The 11,972-nt window shown below is 46.8% G+C and overlaps 1 protein-coding gene across 1 annotated transcript in view; it reads left to right on the forward strand.

The window, feature by feature from the left end:
- The window catches only part of LOC138514693 (vomeronasal type-2 receptor 26-like), a 50,978-nt gene extending 39,263 nt beyond the window's left edge, over positions 1–11,715 (forward strand). Inside the window, exon 3 of the mRNA XM_069630107.1 lies at positions 10,793–11,715. Within this exon, the coding sequence (XP_069486208.1) occupies positions 10,793–11,715 (923 nt within the window). The remainder of the gene's footprint in view (positions 1–10,792) is intronic.
- Positions 11,716–11,972: the final 257 nt, after the last annotated feature.

The raw sequence follows: 11,972 nt of genomic DNA on the forward strand, positions 1-11,972 counted from the left end.
ATGGGAGGGGGCGAGTCACGCACAATGAGGATCTGCGTACAGAAAGAGAAAGAAAGGAACATAAGTATCTACTAGAGCACTTGCCTAGTAGGAAATGCAAGACACAGTGCATACGCAGGCTCCTTAGGAGAGAGTACAGGCTCCTTATGATGTTGGAACTAGGGAGAGTCAGAAAGGGGCCAAACACATAGCCCAATGTTCAATGGCAATAAGTCCCAAAGTAGGTTGAAAGCAGTATAATTACTCTGGCGAGTGATGTCCCGCAGCCCGTTTTGCCGCACTTCGGATGATTTGTTTCCTCTTGTGCATGGGCACCTTCCCGTAGTGGAACAGGCAGGAGCACGCCAGCGGGTCCCCACAGCAAAACAGCACTTTCAGTACACTTCCGGGGGTGCGCGCGCGGGTGCGCGTGCACCTGGGTTTAATGCACAACGAGGAACGGCGGGCGGATGGGAGGGGGCGGGTCACGCACAATGAGGATTCTGGAGAGTGAAGTCCAGCAGCCCGTTTCGCCGAACTTCGGATGATTTGTTTCCTCTTGTGCATGGGCACCTTCCCGTAGTGGAACAGGCAGGAGCACGCCAGCGGGTCCCCACAGCAAAACAGCACTTGCAGTGCACTTCCGGGTAGGTAGCAACATGAATCCACAAGTTATGAAAAAGGCCCTGCGAGACCATCTCGGACCATTAGTATAGAAATCTAATCATTTGTGATGTGCAACCATTTTCAACATGGACATTAAACCATGGTTGTGCACTAATTGACCTTTTCACAATTGACCTCGGGAGAATTTACCTCGGGAGAATTTACCTAATTTAGAAGGTCAATTAGGGCATATATGTGGGGGGAAATCCCCCACAACCCCCCACCCAATCCAAAACCCCCCGCATCCCTCCACCCAATCCCCTTATATTATTTATAATCACAAACCAACCCAATACATATATAAAATAACTAAAATAATATAAAGGTCAATTGTGCAGAAGGTCAAATAGGACCACTATAATTAGGTCAATTGTGCAAAAGGTCAATTGTAAAAGGTCAATTTGGGTAATACCTAAACCATACAGTGAAAGTTGCAAGGACAACCATGTCTTCAACCTATTAAAAAATACAGGAATATAGAAACACAAATTCAAGCTCTAGAGGGTTCCATGCGCCAGACCACCTTAGCCCCCAAATAGGCAACATGGGCGTGTGTCCATCAAAAGGATCACTAGTAAGAGGGAATATTTCTGTTTTGGCCCTTTTGACATCAAATCCAAAAAGAGCCCCATCAGCCAGAACAGCGATCATAATAGGGGCTACATTTATAGTGGGATCCTGTTTGTACACGAAAATATCATCAGTGTCTAATGATATGCCTCTATGCCTGTGCTTGTGACCGATGAGGACCAGAAGCAATTCAATAGATAAGAGAAACAAATAAGGTGAGAGTTGGCACTCTTTAATCCTAAAACACCCCAACCACATCCTCACCTAAACCTAACATTGCAATTCCAAGAACCAAAATATCAGTAGAACATGTCAGTGGGACATCCACAAACTGCATAACTAGACAGGAGACTCCAAACATATTGGGACAATCCATCAAGTCTTGCAGCACAAAGGCAGTAAACAACCAGTGAGTTGAATTACCCAAAGGGAATACAAAGAACCAGGGAGAGCATGTTTTTTGACTGAATCAGTTGGCCCAGGGGAGTTTGGAGTAGAGGCTGAGGTTCAGGGTGAGGGATATGTATTGGAATATTAGATGCAATGTACAAAATGGTGTATGGTCCTATCGAGAAGTGAAGAAAGTTTTCATTATGTCGGATATGCAGTTTGGCCAGAAAAAGCATGGTTCAAGGAATGTGTGTGTGTCTCTATGCAGTTTTTTGTTGGCTTAGGATGACTTGTGTGTTGATTGGACAGCCTTAAGACATACATATATATATTTTTTTAAGTTCTGCCTGATATCCTGCACATGTCAAGACCACATCTGTATCTCTGTAGGTCAGCAGACATGCAATAATAGGACCAGGAGTATCACCAATATATGCTTGGGAATCATAATGCAGTGATGTCACTAGAGAATAAATTGAAGTGAAAACCTCTGGTAATACAGGAACTTCTTCAAGTCGTCTTCCATGAATAGTTCCATGTAACCTTACACTTGGCAGAGATTTGCCCCAGGATGCTCATTTTGTTGTGGTACAGTTTGAATTCTGAGCCACCCCATTTTTATTTCGTAATATTATAATCCTTTGTTAGTATATTCTCATAAAGCAGTGTGAAGCAACACTGTTTTCAACTTAACGCATTCTTGCACTGATTTCTTGAGTGCATTGCAAGATGTGTGCTATGTCCACACAACGGTGCACAAAGAGTCCAACAACATTAGGTTAATACAGGTTTTATTTTAACACAAAAAATCCTTTTTGATGTCAAACTCAAAAACAAAGTGTCAGGACAGTATTTTGGTAACAGATCATCCAGTTCAAGGGTTACCCTCTAATGTTCACAAGAGTTTCGAGTGCTGCCCCTATCTTCACAGTCTTTTTGGTTCTTTCTCCATCACCTTCTGGCTTGTCTTCCTTTGATAGTGGGATATGGCACTCCCTATATTTCCTGCTGCTCCAGTAGACATTGTTGTGTTTCTCCCATCAGCCTATAGGAAACTGGAGTTGCTCTTCCAAATGTAGACAGAGATATGATATGATATGATATTATATGGCATTTGTAACACACCTATACACAAGTGTTTCAAGGCGCGACGAAGCAGGGAAGGGGGGACAGAGGGCGGTCAGAGGCAATGATCTTACTAGGCCAAGTGACATTGATATTGCGCAAGGGCAGGGGAGGTGGGAGGGGAAAAGTGCCAGGGGAAAGAGGGGGGGGGGCAGTGCTGTACATGGGATAAAAATAATAACAAGAAGTAGGGCCAGCAGGTGGCAGGTGTAAGGGAAAATGCAGACAGCAGGTGTCCGAAATTGCAGGTCGGGGGACTGTAGGGTTACAGATACAGACCCAAGTGCATGGGTTGCCGGGAGGCAGTGCGGGTGTGCAACTGGGTGGGCAGGGGCCTGGGCCCGAATCAGAGGGTAGCCATGTGACCAGTGCCGTATCAGACAGGAAATCAGCATGGCAGAGGAAGAGAGAAGGCAGAAGCAAAGAGGAAGGTCTTGAGGTGCTTCCGGAACCAGAGATGGTTCTCCTCAAGTTTCAGAGAGGCAGGGAGGCTGTTCCAGAAGGAGGCCCCAGCCGAAATGAAGAGATCTACCACCAACTCGTTGCTTAGAGAAGTGACCAACTCTGAGGGAGTTGGAGGTGGAGGAGCAAAAAGCTTAAGTAGTAGTGTATTTACGAAGAGAGAGTTGGAGGTGTTCAAGACCCAGGCCTCAGAAGGCCTTGTGGACAATTTAGAGGGTCTTGAACTTAATCCCTGCAGCCACTGGGAGCCAATGCAGAGATTTCAGTGCTGAAGAGATACGATCCCTGGGATTGAGGCCAAGGACAAGTCTTGCAGTCCTGTTCTGGATGAGTTGCAGAGGGCGGAGAGTAGAAGCAAGCAGATTTAGAAAGAGGCTGTTGCAGTAGTCCAGCATAGAGAGAATCAGAGCTCTAGAGACAGTGAGCTTCTGTGGGAAGGAGAGGAAAGGAAGAATACCTCTGAGGAGGTGCAGTTTGTAGTTTGACTTTTTAGAAACGTCAGAGATGTGAGGAGAAAAGGAGAGTGTAGAGTCGAAGATGATCCAGAGGTTCTTAGCCTCCTCAGGTGAGAGCAGGAAGAGGGCAGGACGAGGTCGGCCAGAGAGTGACAGGAAAGGAGGGTGCAGGTGTGCCGATGAGGAGTATCTCAGTCTTACTGGCATTAAGGCAGAGATCATTGACGGCACACCACTCCTGGATAGCAGACAGACAGTCAGAGATGAGAGAAGGAGAAGAGGTGTCAGAGGGGAGCCTCAAAAGGAGCTGAGTGTCATCTGCATAGCACTGAAAGTTGGAGCAGAGAGTGGCAATGCAGTGGGCGAGAGGTGCCAGGTATTGGTTGAATAGGCAGGGAGAGAGGTTAGACCGTTGGGGAACACCAAAGGTAGAGAGTGAGATAGAGGAAAGGAAGGACCCCAGTTGGACCTGGGAGGGTTGATCAGAGAGGAACGAGGTCAGCTAGGCCAGGGCCTGATCGGTGATACCCACGTTATCACTGAGTTGATTGAGCAGGATGGCATGGTTGACCGTATTAAAGGCAGAAGAGAGATCAAGTAAGATGATGACAGAGGGGAGATTAGAAACAAAGTTAGAGAGTAGGCCTTCACAGATGTTCAGTAGAGCAGTTTCCATGCCTCTGGCTGCTCTGACGCCAGACTGATGGTCATGGAGACAACCAACAGATTCAGTGTGAAGATTAAGCTGGGAGATGGCCAGCTTTTCCATGACTTTACCCAAGAAAGGAGTGATAGAGATCAGGCGATAGCTAGCCGGGCAGGATGGGGTCGGCTGAGGTTTTCTTGAAAAGAGGGTGCACAAGAGAGTGCTTCAGGGGGGAAGGGAAGGCTCCAGTGGTGAAGGAGTGGTTGCAGACAGGGCAGGAGGGAGGCTGTCAATGTGGTCCTTGATGGTTTTGGAAGAACAGGGAAGAACCTGTTTTGACGAGACCTTTATAGACTGGACTTGTATAGAATCCTCGTCAAGGGAGAATAGAGGAAAGGAAGAGAAAGAGGGAGGAGAGGTGGCCACAGTGCAGCTGGAGGTAGAGGAGAGAATAGAGGGAGGAGGAGGAGAAGACAAGAGGGTGGACAGGATGTCCTGGGTTTTAGAGATGAAATGAGAAGCCAGGGCTGTGCAGAGGGCCTGCTAGGGGACAGGAGAGGTAGAGACTGCAGCTGGATTGGCCAGCTCCTTGCAGATTTTAAACAGTTTGGCCGAGTTGTTAGATGCTGCAGAGATGTGGGCTTGGATGGGGGCTCTCTTCTTAGTGCGAACAGAGAGCTGGTATTGCCGTTGGAGCAGGCGGCAGGCCACTTTGTCAGAGGATGCGCAAGAAGCTAGCCATTTCCTCTCAGCCACCCTGCACTTGTGTTTAAGGGTGACGAGGTCAGAGGCATACCAGGAGTTGCACTTGGCTTTGGGCTTCATGCAGATCCTCATGACAGGGACAAGAACATCAAGAGTATCCAAGATAGAAGAGTGGAGCATGGAAAGGGCTGTATCAGGATGTGAGTTAGCCAGAGGATGAGGAGGGGGAGAGAAAGTGGCAGAAAAAGGCTCAACTGACACATGCTTCATGGGTTGGATGACTGAGAAGGTAGGTGACAGTGCTGGAGTTGGCTTGGCCTGAGGGGTAGAGAACGAGAGATGGGAGGAAAGGAGAAAGTGATCACTCCAGTGGAGAGGAGTGGTTAGAGGGGTAGAGAGGGGGACGTCTGAGGAGATCAGAACATCCAGAGTGTGCCCTGCAGAGTGAGTCTGGACAGAGGGAGAATAGAAAGAGAGAGGGAGTCGCAGAGCTCGCAAAAGAGTCCAGAGGAGGGACAGGAAGCATCCAGGTGGATGTTAAAGTCTCCAAGAAGGAGGAGTTGAGTGGTCGAGGCCAGGAGGGAGGAGGAGAGGTCCGCCCACTCAGAGAGGAAGGAGGTGATCTGACCAGGTGGCCCATAGATAGTAGCCACGGTAAGAGAGTGGCAAAGGAGAGAGAGACAGCCTGCAGACAAGGCATTCGAAAGAGGAGTAGGCCGGCATAGTAATGACAGAGGCAGGAATCCACTACGGGAATATCAAGGCTACACCACCTCCGGAAAGGTTGGATCTGGGCGCAGAGAGGATCTGTAGCCATCAGGGAGGAGAGAGTCAAAGCTTGTGACCGAGCTGGCCGTGAACCATGTTTCGGTGAGACTGAGGACATTGAGATCAAGTTCTTCCAGGAGGTGGCAGATGGCAGAGGCGTGTTTAACAGCTGAGCGAGTGCTGAGAGTGGGACTATGGAGAAGGTTAACAACCTTGAACAACTTCCTGGGAGGGGTACAAATCAGAGGTACGCCCTGCGGAGGTGTCGAAGGAGCCTAATGGGGGGCAGAAGAGTAAGGAGGAGAGGGCAAGGTAGCCAAGGAGGAGGAAGAGGGGGGAGGCAAGGAAGCAGAAGAAGGGAGAAAAGGGACAGCAGGAGAAGAAAGGAAATTGGTGAGGTGCAGAAAGCGCCTATCAAAAAGAAGAAGGTTGGCCTGAGGGCCTTGGACAAGACGATGCCATTCAGGTAAACATTAATGATGACCTTAGAGGAGTGGAAGGGGGCCAGGAGGGCCTCCCACCGGGTGCCACCATTAATGGGAGAAGAAGAGAAAGGAGAGAGCACAGAGACCATATGAAGAGTCCATAGATTTGGTGAGGGAACGACAAAGAGGAAATCAGTGAGGGTCTGTCTGGAGGAAGCACTGGTATAGGTGTCAGCGATAGGGAGGCCTGGGTTGGAGACCAGGATATCCTTTTTGAACTTCTTCCTACCAGATTTAGTGAGGATAGTCGATAGAGAAGCAGTTTGAAAAGATAGGAGAGACAGAGAGCACCATAAAGTAGGTGGGGGAAGAGGAGAGAGGAAGAGGGGTGGAGGGGAAAGGTGGGGGAAACACTAGGGAAGGACAAAAGAAGGGGTGCAAGCATACGATACAGAAAGGGACAAGACAATAGTGGACGATTGACTAAGTAGACAAGATCTCTGATGGAAGAGTAGGCAGAAAACAAGGCAGCCCAGTGGTAAGCAAATCAGGTTACCAGGTCATCAGGAACAGACAAGTCATTAAAAAGAGATCCTAGAGGCGGGTGGGGCACATCAGAACACAGAACAATATACAAAAGAACAAAGCAGTCAACAAATGTAAACCTAGAAGAAGGAAGAATGCAGCAGAACACAAAGCAATACTGTGCAAAACAGGGCAGTCAATGTGGAAGAGCAAAGGGGGTGCGTGGGTGCAGGAGGCTGGAGAAGGGGGCACCAGGCACACGCGATAGGGAGCTGCGAGGGACCACGCAGTCAGGGAGGTGCCACTGCGAGCGAACCATACACACACGCTGCAGCACGAGAATAAAACTTTTACAAATACACAACTTACTGCACCAAGGAGCACCTGTTCTCACCCCAGCACTTGAGAAGTTGATGTTGGCGTTGCCTGATGATGGTGGGGATGGCCTGTGGAGACAGATGGAGTAAACACATGTTGGTGCATGCTTACCTGCTGTCTGGGCAGGGGTTTGGGCTCTGGGTCCTCCTGGTCCGAACAGGTCCAAACAGGAATAGCCCTTTTCTTCATCTGGGCCAGGTGACCTAGATCCACTTGCACCTGCTCCCCAAGTAGGGAAAAAGAGCGGCAACCAGGAAGGCACCAGGTGGGCAGGGCTTGCTAAGTGGAGAAAAAGAGCAGCGTCCAGGAAGACACCAGGTGGGCGGGGCTTAGGCCAAACAGGAATTGCCCTTTCTTCATCTGCCCTTCACTTCTGATGCCTGGGCGAGAAACGCCCTTGATCTAAGAGTTAAGAGCAGGAAGGAACAGGCAGGGCTAAGAAGGTGGGTGGTGCTTAGGCCAGGTGACCTAGATCCACTTGCACCTGCTCCCCATCTGCAAAGGGAAAGAGTCACCGAGTGGGCGGGGCTTGCTAAGTGGGGAAAAAGAGCAGCAACCAGGAAGGCACCAGGTGGGTGGGGCTTGCTAAGTGGGGAAAAAGAGCGTCAATCAGGAAGGCACCAGGTGGGCGGAGCTTAGGCCAGGTGACATAGATCCACTTCCACCTGCTCCCCATCGGCAAAGGAAAAGAGAAAACTGGGTTTGGATTCCAAGGTTTCCACAAAGCAACTAACAGGTTTTTATCAGCTCCCTTTCCCAGGGTATGGATGTCTTCCCTCTGCACACCCTCTCTAATCCTCCTTGATGGCATGTCATGTACTGTTCGTCCTTCCACCTTGCTGTTAACCCCTTTTAAGTGGGGATGCCAGCACCCCCCTGCATTGTGTTAAGCTTACCCTTTTGCTCCTTCCTGCTCTTATTAGCTATCACCTCCCTAGCTATCTGTGCTTTCCCCTAATTCCCAACCTCCTCCTGATATCTTTGTTATACCTGCCACCTTTTAATCTACTCCACAGACTACCTCCTGATGTCTTCCTGCTTCCCCCTCCTGATGTCCTCTTCATGCCACCTCCTGATGTTTCCCTCTTACCACCTTCTGTTTCTCTTCCCAACTTAAAATACCTATTATCCACTCTTTTCTCCAGCATTCTTCTCTCACTGCTGCCTCTCTCCCAACTCTATCACCTAATTTCCGAGTTGATAACTCACTCCATGCACCGGTCACAACTTTCACCAAATTCCGCACTTCTCTTCCTCTGACATCCCTGTTATATTCTGGCGAGTCCTCCCCTTAGACTGGCCTGGGTGTTAGGGCCTGCACATGTGTATCCCTATCATTGCTGCTAAGTGATTGGTTGACGTGGAATGTATTTCCCCCATAGCTGTAGCAAAACTTTAAGAGTCCAGTCCTCCATCTTGGATTTCTTGTCGGTGCGGATCTGTGCATGTGTGCAGACATCCAGAGACTGTCTTCAGTGTGGTAGACTCAATACGTGTTGTCAGTGATTTAGAGTTGGCATGATAGTTTCTGGTGAGGCCAGGCCTGCATCCTCTTGACGCTGCTTTGAGGGGTGTGTGCAATGCTCCATGCAGAGTGACAGGGCTAAATGGGGGTGACCAGGGAGTCGTCCCCATTCTGCATACAGGGCTATCATCCACTGCCTCAGGGAGGAGCCGGGATCTCTTTGTCACCCCACTATTGGTACTGAGAATAAAGCAGGTTTTTCATCACAGTTAAAGGAGGCAAATTCTTACTGCATGCTACGCAGCTCCAGCGGTAGTTCCGATTTGGTGCAGAAGGCTGCCAGCCTAGAAGGCACAGTCACCACTAACCCACTTAAGGACAGTATTTAACCATTGCTTTAGCAAAATTAGCCAATAGACCCTGCTTTGAAGAAGGAAATGTGCACCCTAGGGCGACAATTTTGCAAATGGAGCCGAGGAGGTTTGTTGATATGTAAGTAAAAATAAGCCAGGATAAGAAGCTAGGGATAGATACACAGAGGTTGTTGTTGAAAATCGTAGGTCTACCTTGATGAGGGCAGATGATGGCCAAATCTCACAGAAGAAGTTATGCTTTGCACAAATGTCAAAGCAGACTGAGAATAAGATACAAGACTCTCTCTCATGTCAACTCAAAACAACAATTGACCTATCACAGAAGTACAGTTAGCTTGGTACCACCCTGGAAGCGTAGGTGGTAATAAACTGGGACTTACAACCCTACGTGTACACTACAGGGATTGTTAAATGGATACTTGGCATGTTAGTAAGTAGATATGACCTTTTGGTTCAGCTAACCCGATGGGTACAATATGATGCTATATTTCGTATGAAATCAACTGTTGCGTTGTGAGGTAACTGAAGTTCACACTGAGTCGCACCTTGACAGCCAAGAGCAGATGTATCACAGTGAGATCACCACATAATCGACTTCAGGATCAAGAGATCAGCTGCTCAAGGGCAATAGAGAAGGGGAATGATGAAAACACTGGAAGGCCTCCAGGTGTGTGGGCAAAGTGGGGTTGGGAGCCATGGAGGTATAAGTCTGTGGTGGTGCCAGGCAACCAAAATGATCAACACTGCTGGATCACCAGTGTAGCCCACCCACTTCTCCAATCAATGAAGCAGGGTAGGCTAGCAGCACCGCACCAACACAGGCTCAGTAGTTCATTCAGCATTCCTGAAACTAATTTATGAAAGAGGGCTGGAAAGCGCATCTTTGTGCAAATGTTCAACCCCTCCTAAAATCCACAGGTCATCTTTCAGAATAAGGTGACCTGTCCATTCCAAAAGTAGCGCAAATGAAACTAGAGCATTATCTGGACTCCTTTCATTTTGTGCTACCATTTGATGATCTATCCCAAGTATGTCTGGAATCAAGGATTCACACCAGAGACACCTAAACAACACACAAGCAAATTTGACTTCCAGAAACCAATTGATAACTTCTTTGTACTCAAGGACTATAATCAAACAAAATATCTGTTAATTTTGGAATGCATACAAGTGTTGCATAAAACCTAATTTATGATAAAACAACATATGATGTTACAACTTCTTGCTAAGTCCTATTTTCAGAACTTGATAATTAAAATGAAAAAAAAAACTATGTAAAGTACATTGGTCAGGTTTGTTATGTTATCATTATTGGTGACTTTAAACATGCCATAACTTACAAAAGAAAGTACAGATAGTGATCATTATTATAAGGTATGAACATGCCATAAAATGTTTTGATCAAATTGTTATGTGGTATCGGATATGCATTAAAATGCTTATACGAACCACCTGGTACTATGAGCAGTAATAGTCGGTTGATACGTGAAAATCACCACAATTAAAACAAATGATCACAAAAAGATAAAAATTACCAAAACTCCCAGCAACCAAAGAAATGATATCTCCTTAAAGCATATTTGCCCCCAAAGGTGACATATATTATGTTAAACTGTAGGCATATTACTGTGATCACTCAATTGCATATCATGGATCAGCCTCTCCTAGCAAGGGAATTCATCAAGAATGTTTGACAGGCCAGTTGACTGCTTGGTCGCTAGCTAATAGCAAACACAAAATGACTGGTGCTCATGTTTTAGCAGAAAAAATTTCACGCAAAAATATTGCTAGACTATTGCAATTGTAGCAACACTTGTTTGAATGAACTAAATATGTACTCTTTACCATTTACTCATCAGGTATGAGGACCTGCTTGAAATGCCCTGAAGATCACTGGTCCAATCCTCATCGAGACACATGCATTAAAAAACAGTTAGAATTTCTCAAGTATGATGAGACTTTAGGGATGCTGTTAAGTGGCATTTCAATAGTCTTAGCTCTAACTACAGCCTCAGTTCTCGTTGTATTCCTTAGGCACAGCAAGACTCCAATCGTTCGAGCCAACAATCGATCCCTCAGCTACCTCATCCTACTCTCCCTTATTCTCTGCTTCCTCTGCCCGTTACTATTCATTGGGAGACCAGAGAAGAGGAGCTGTCTTTTCCGCCAGATGGTGTTTGGTGTTGTTTTTTCCCTTTGCGTTTCTTGCATTCTTGCCAAAACTATGATTGTCGTTCTTGCTTTCAAAGCCAGGGAACCAAACAGTAAATACAGGAGTTGGCTGGCGGTGAAGATTCCTTCTTCAATAGTGCTCACTTGCTTATTCATGCAATTGACTATCTGTGTTTTGTGGCTGCTGTTCTCACCTCCTTTCTTGGATTTGAATGTGAAGGACTCTGTTGAAAAGATTTTCCTGGAATGTAAAGAGAACTCAGAAACAGCATTCTACTGCATGCTTGGGTTTTTGAGTCTTCTTGCCTGCCTCAGTTTTGCGGTGGCTTTCCAGGCAAGAAAGTTACCAGATCGCTTTAATGAAACCAAATGGATCACTTTCAGCATGATGATCTTCCTCAGTGTCTGGGCTTCTTTTCTCCCAGCATATCTGAGCACAAAGGGGAAGTACATGGTGGCAGTGGAAATCTTTGCTATTCTCTCTTCTAGTGCCGGAGTGCTTGTCTGCATTTTTTTCCCCAAGTGTTACATTGTGCTTGTGAACCCTAAAATAAACACAAAAAACTACGACACTGGAAAAATTGAAGAAGCCAAGAAAAAACTAAGATAAATTATCACTGAACAAGTGGAAAAAAAGGTGGACATGGGATAATGTGTGTAAAGGAAGACATGTTCAGAAGGGTGTAAATATATTATGTGGTGTATTTTTACGTAATTTATGTTAATAGAACAAAACAATTGTAAAGGATCTTGCTCCTTTTACATGGACGAGTAGTAACCTCAAACAAAACCTCACAGAATCCATTGAAAGTTCAACATATTACATACGGCCAATTGTATCTGCTCCTCATTGTCTTGAATTCCACT

This window comes from Ambystoma mexicanum, chromosome 12 (assembly GCF_040938575.1).
Source record: "Ambystoma mexicanum isolate Mex_15411 chromosome 12, UKY_AmexF1_1, whole genome shotgun sequence".
NCBI classification, from domain to species: Eukaryota; Metazoa; Chordata; class Amphibia; order Caudata; family Ambystomatidae; genus Ambystoma; species Ambystoma mexicanum.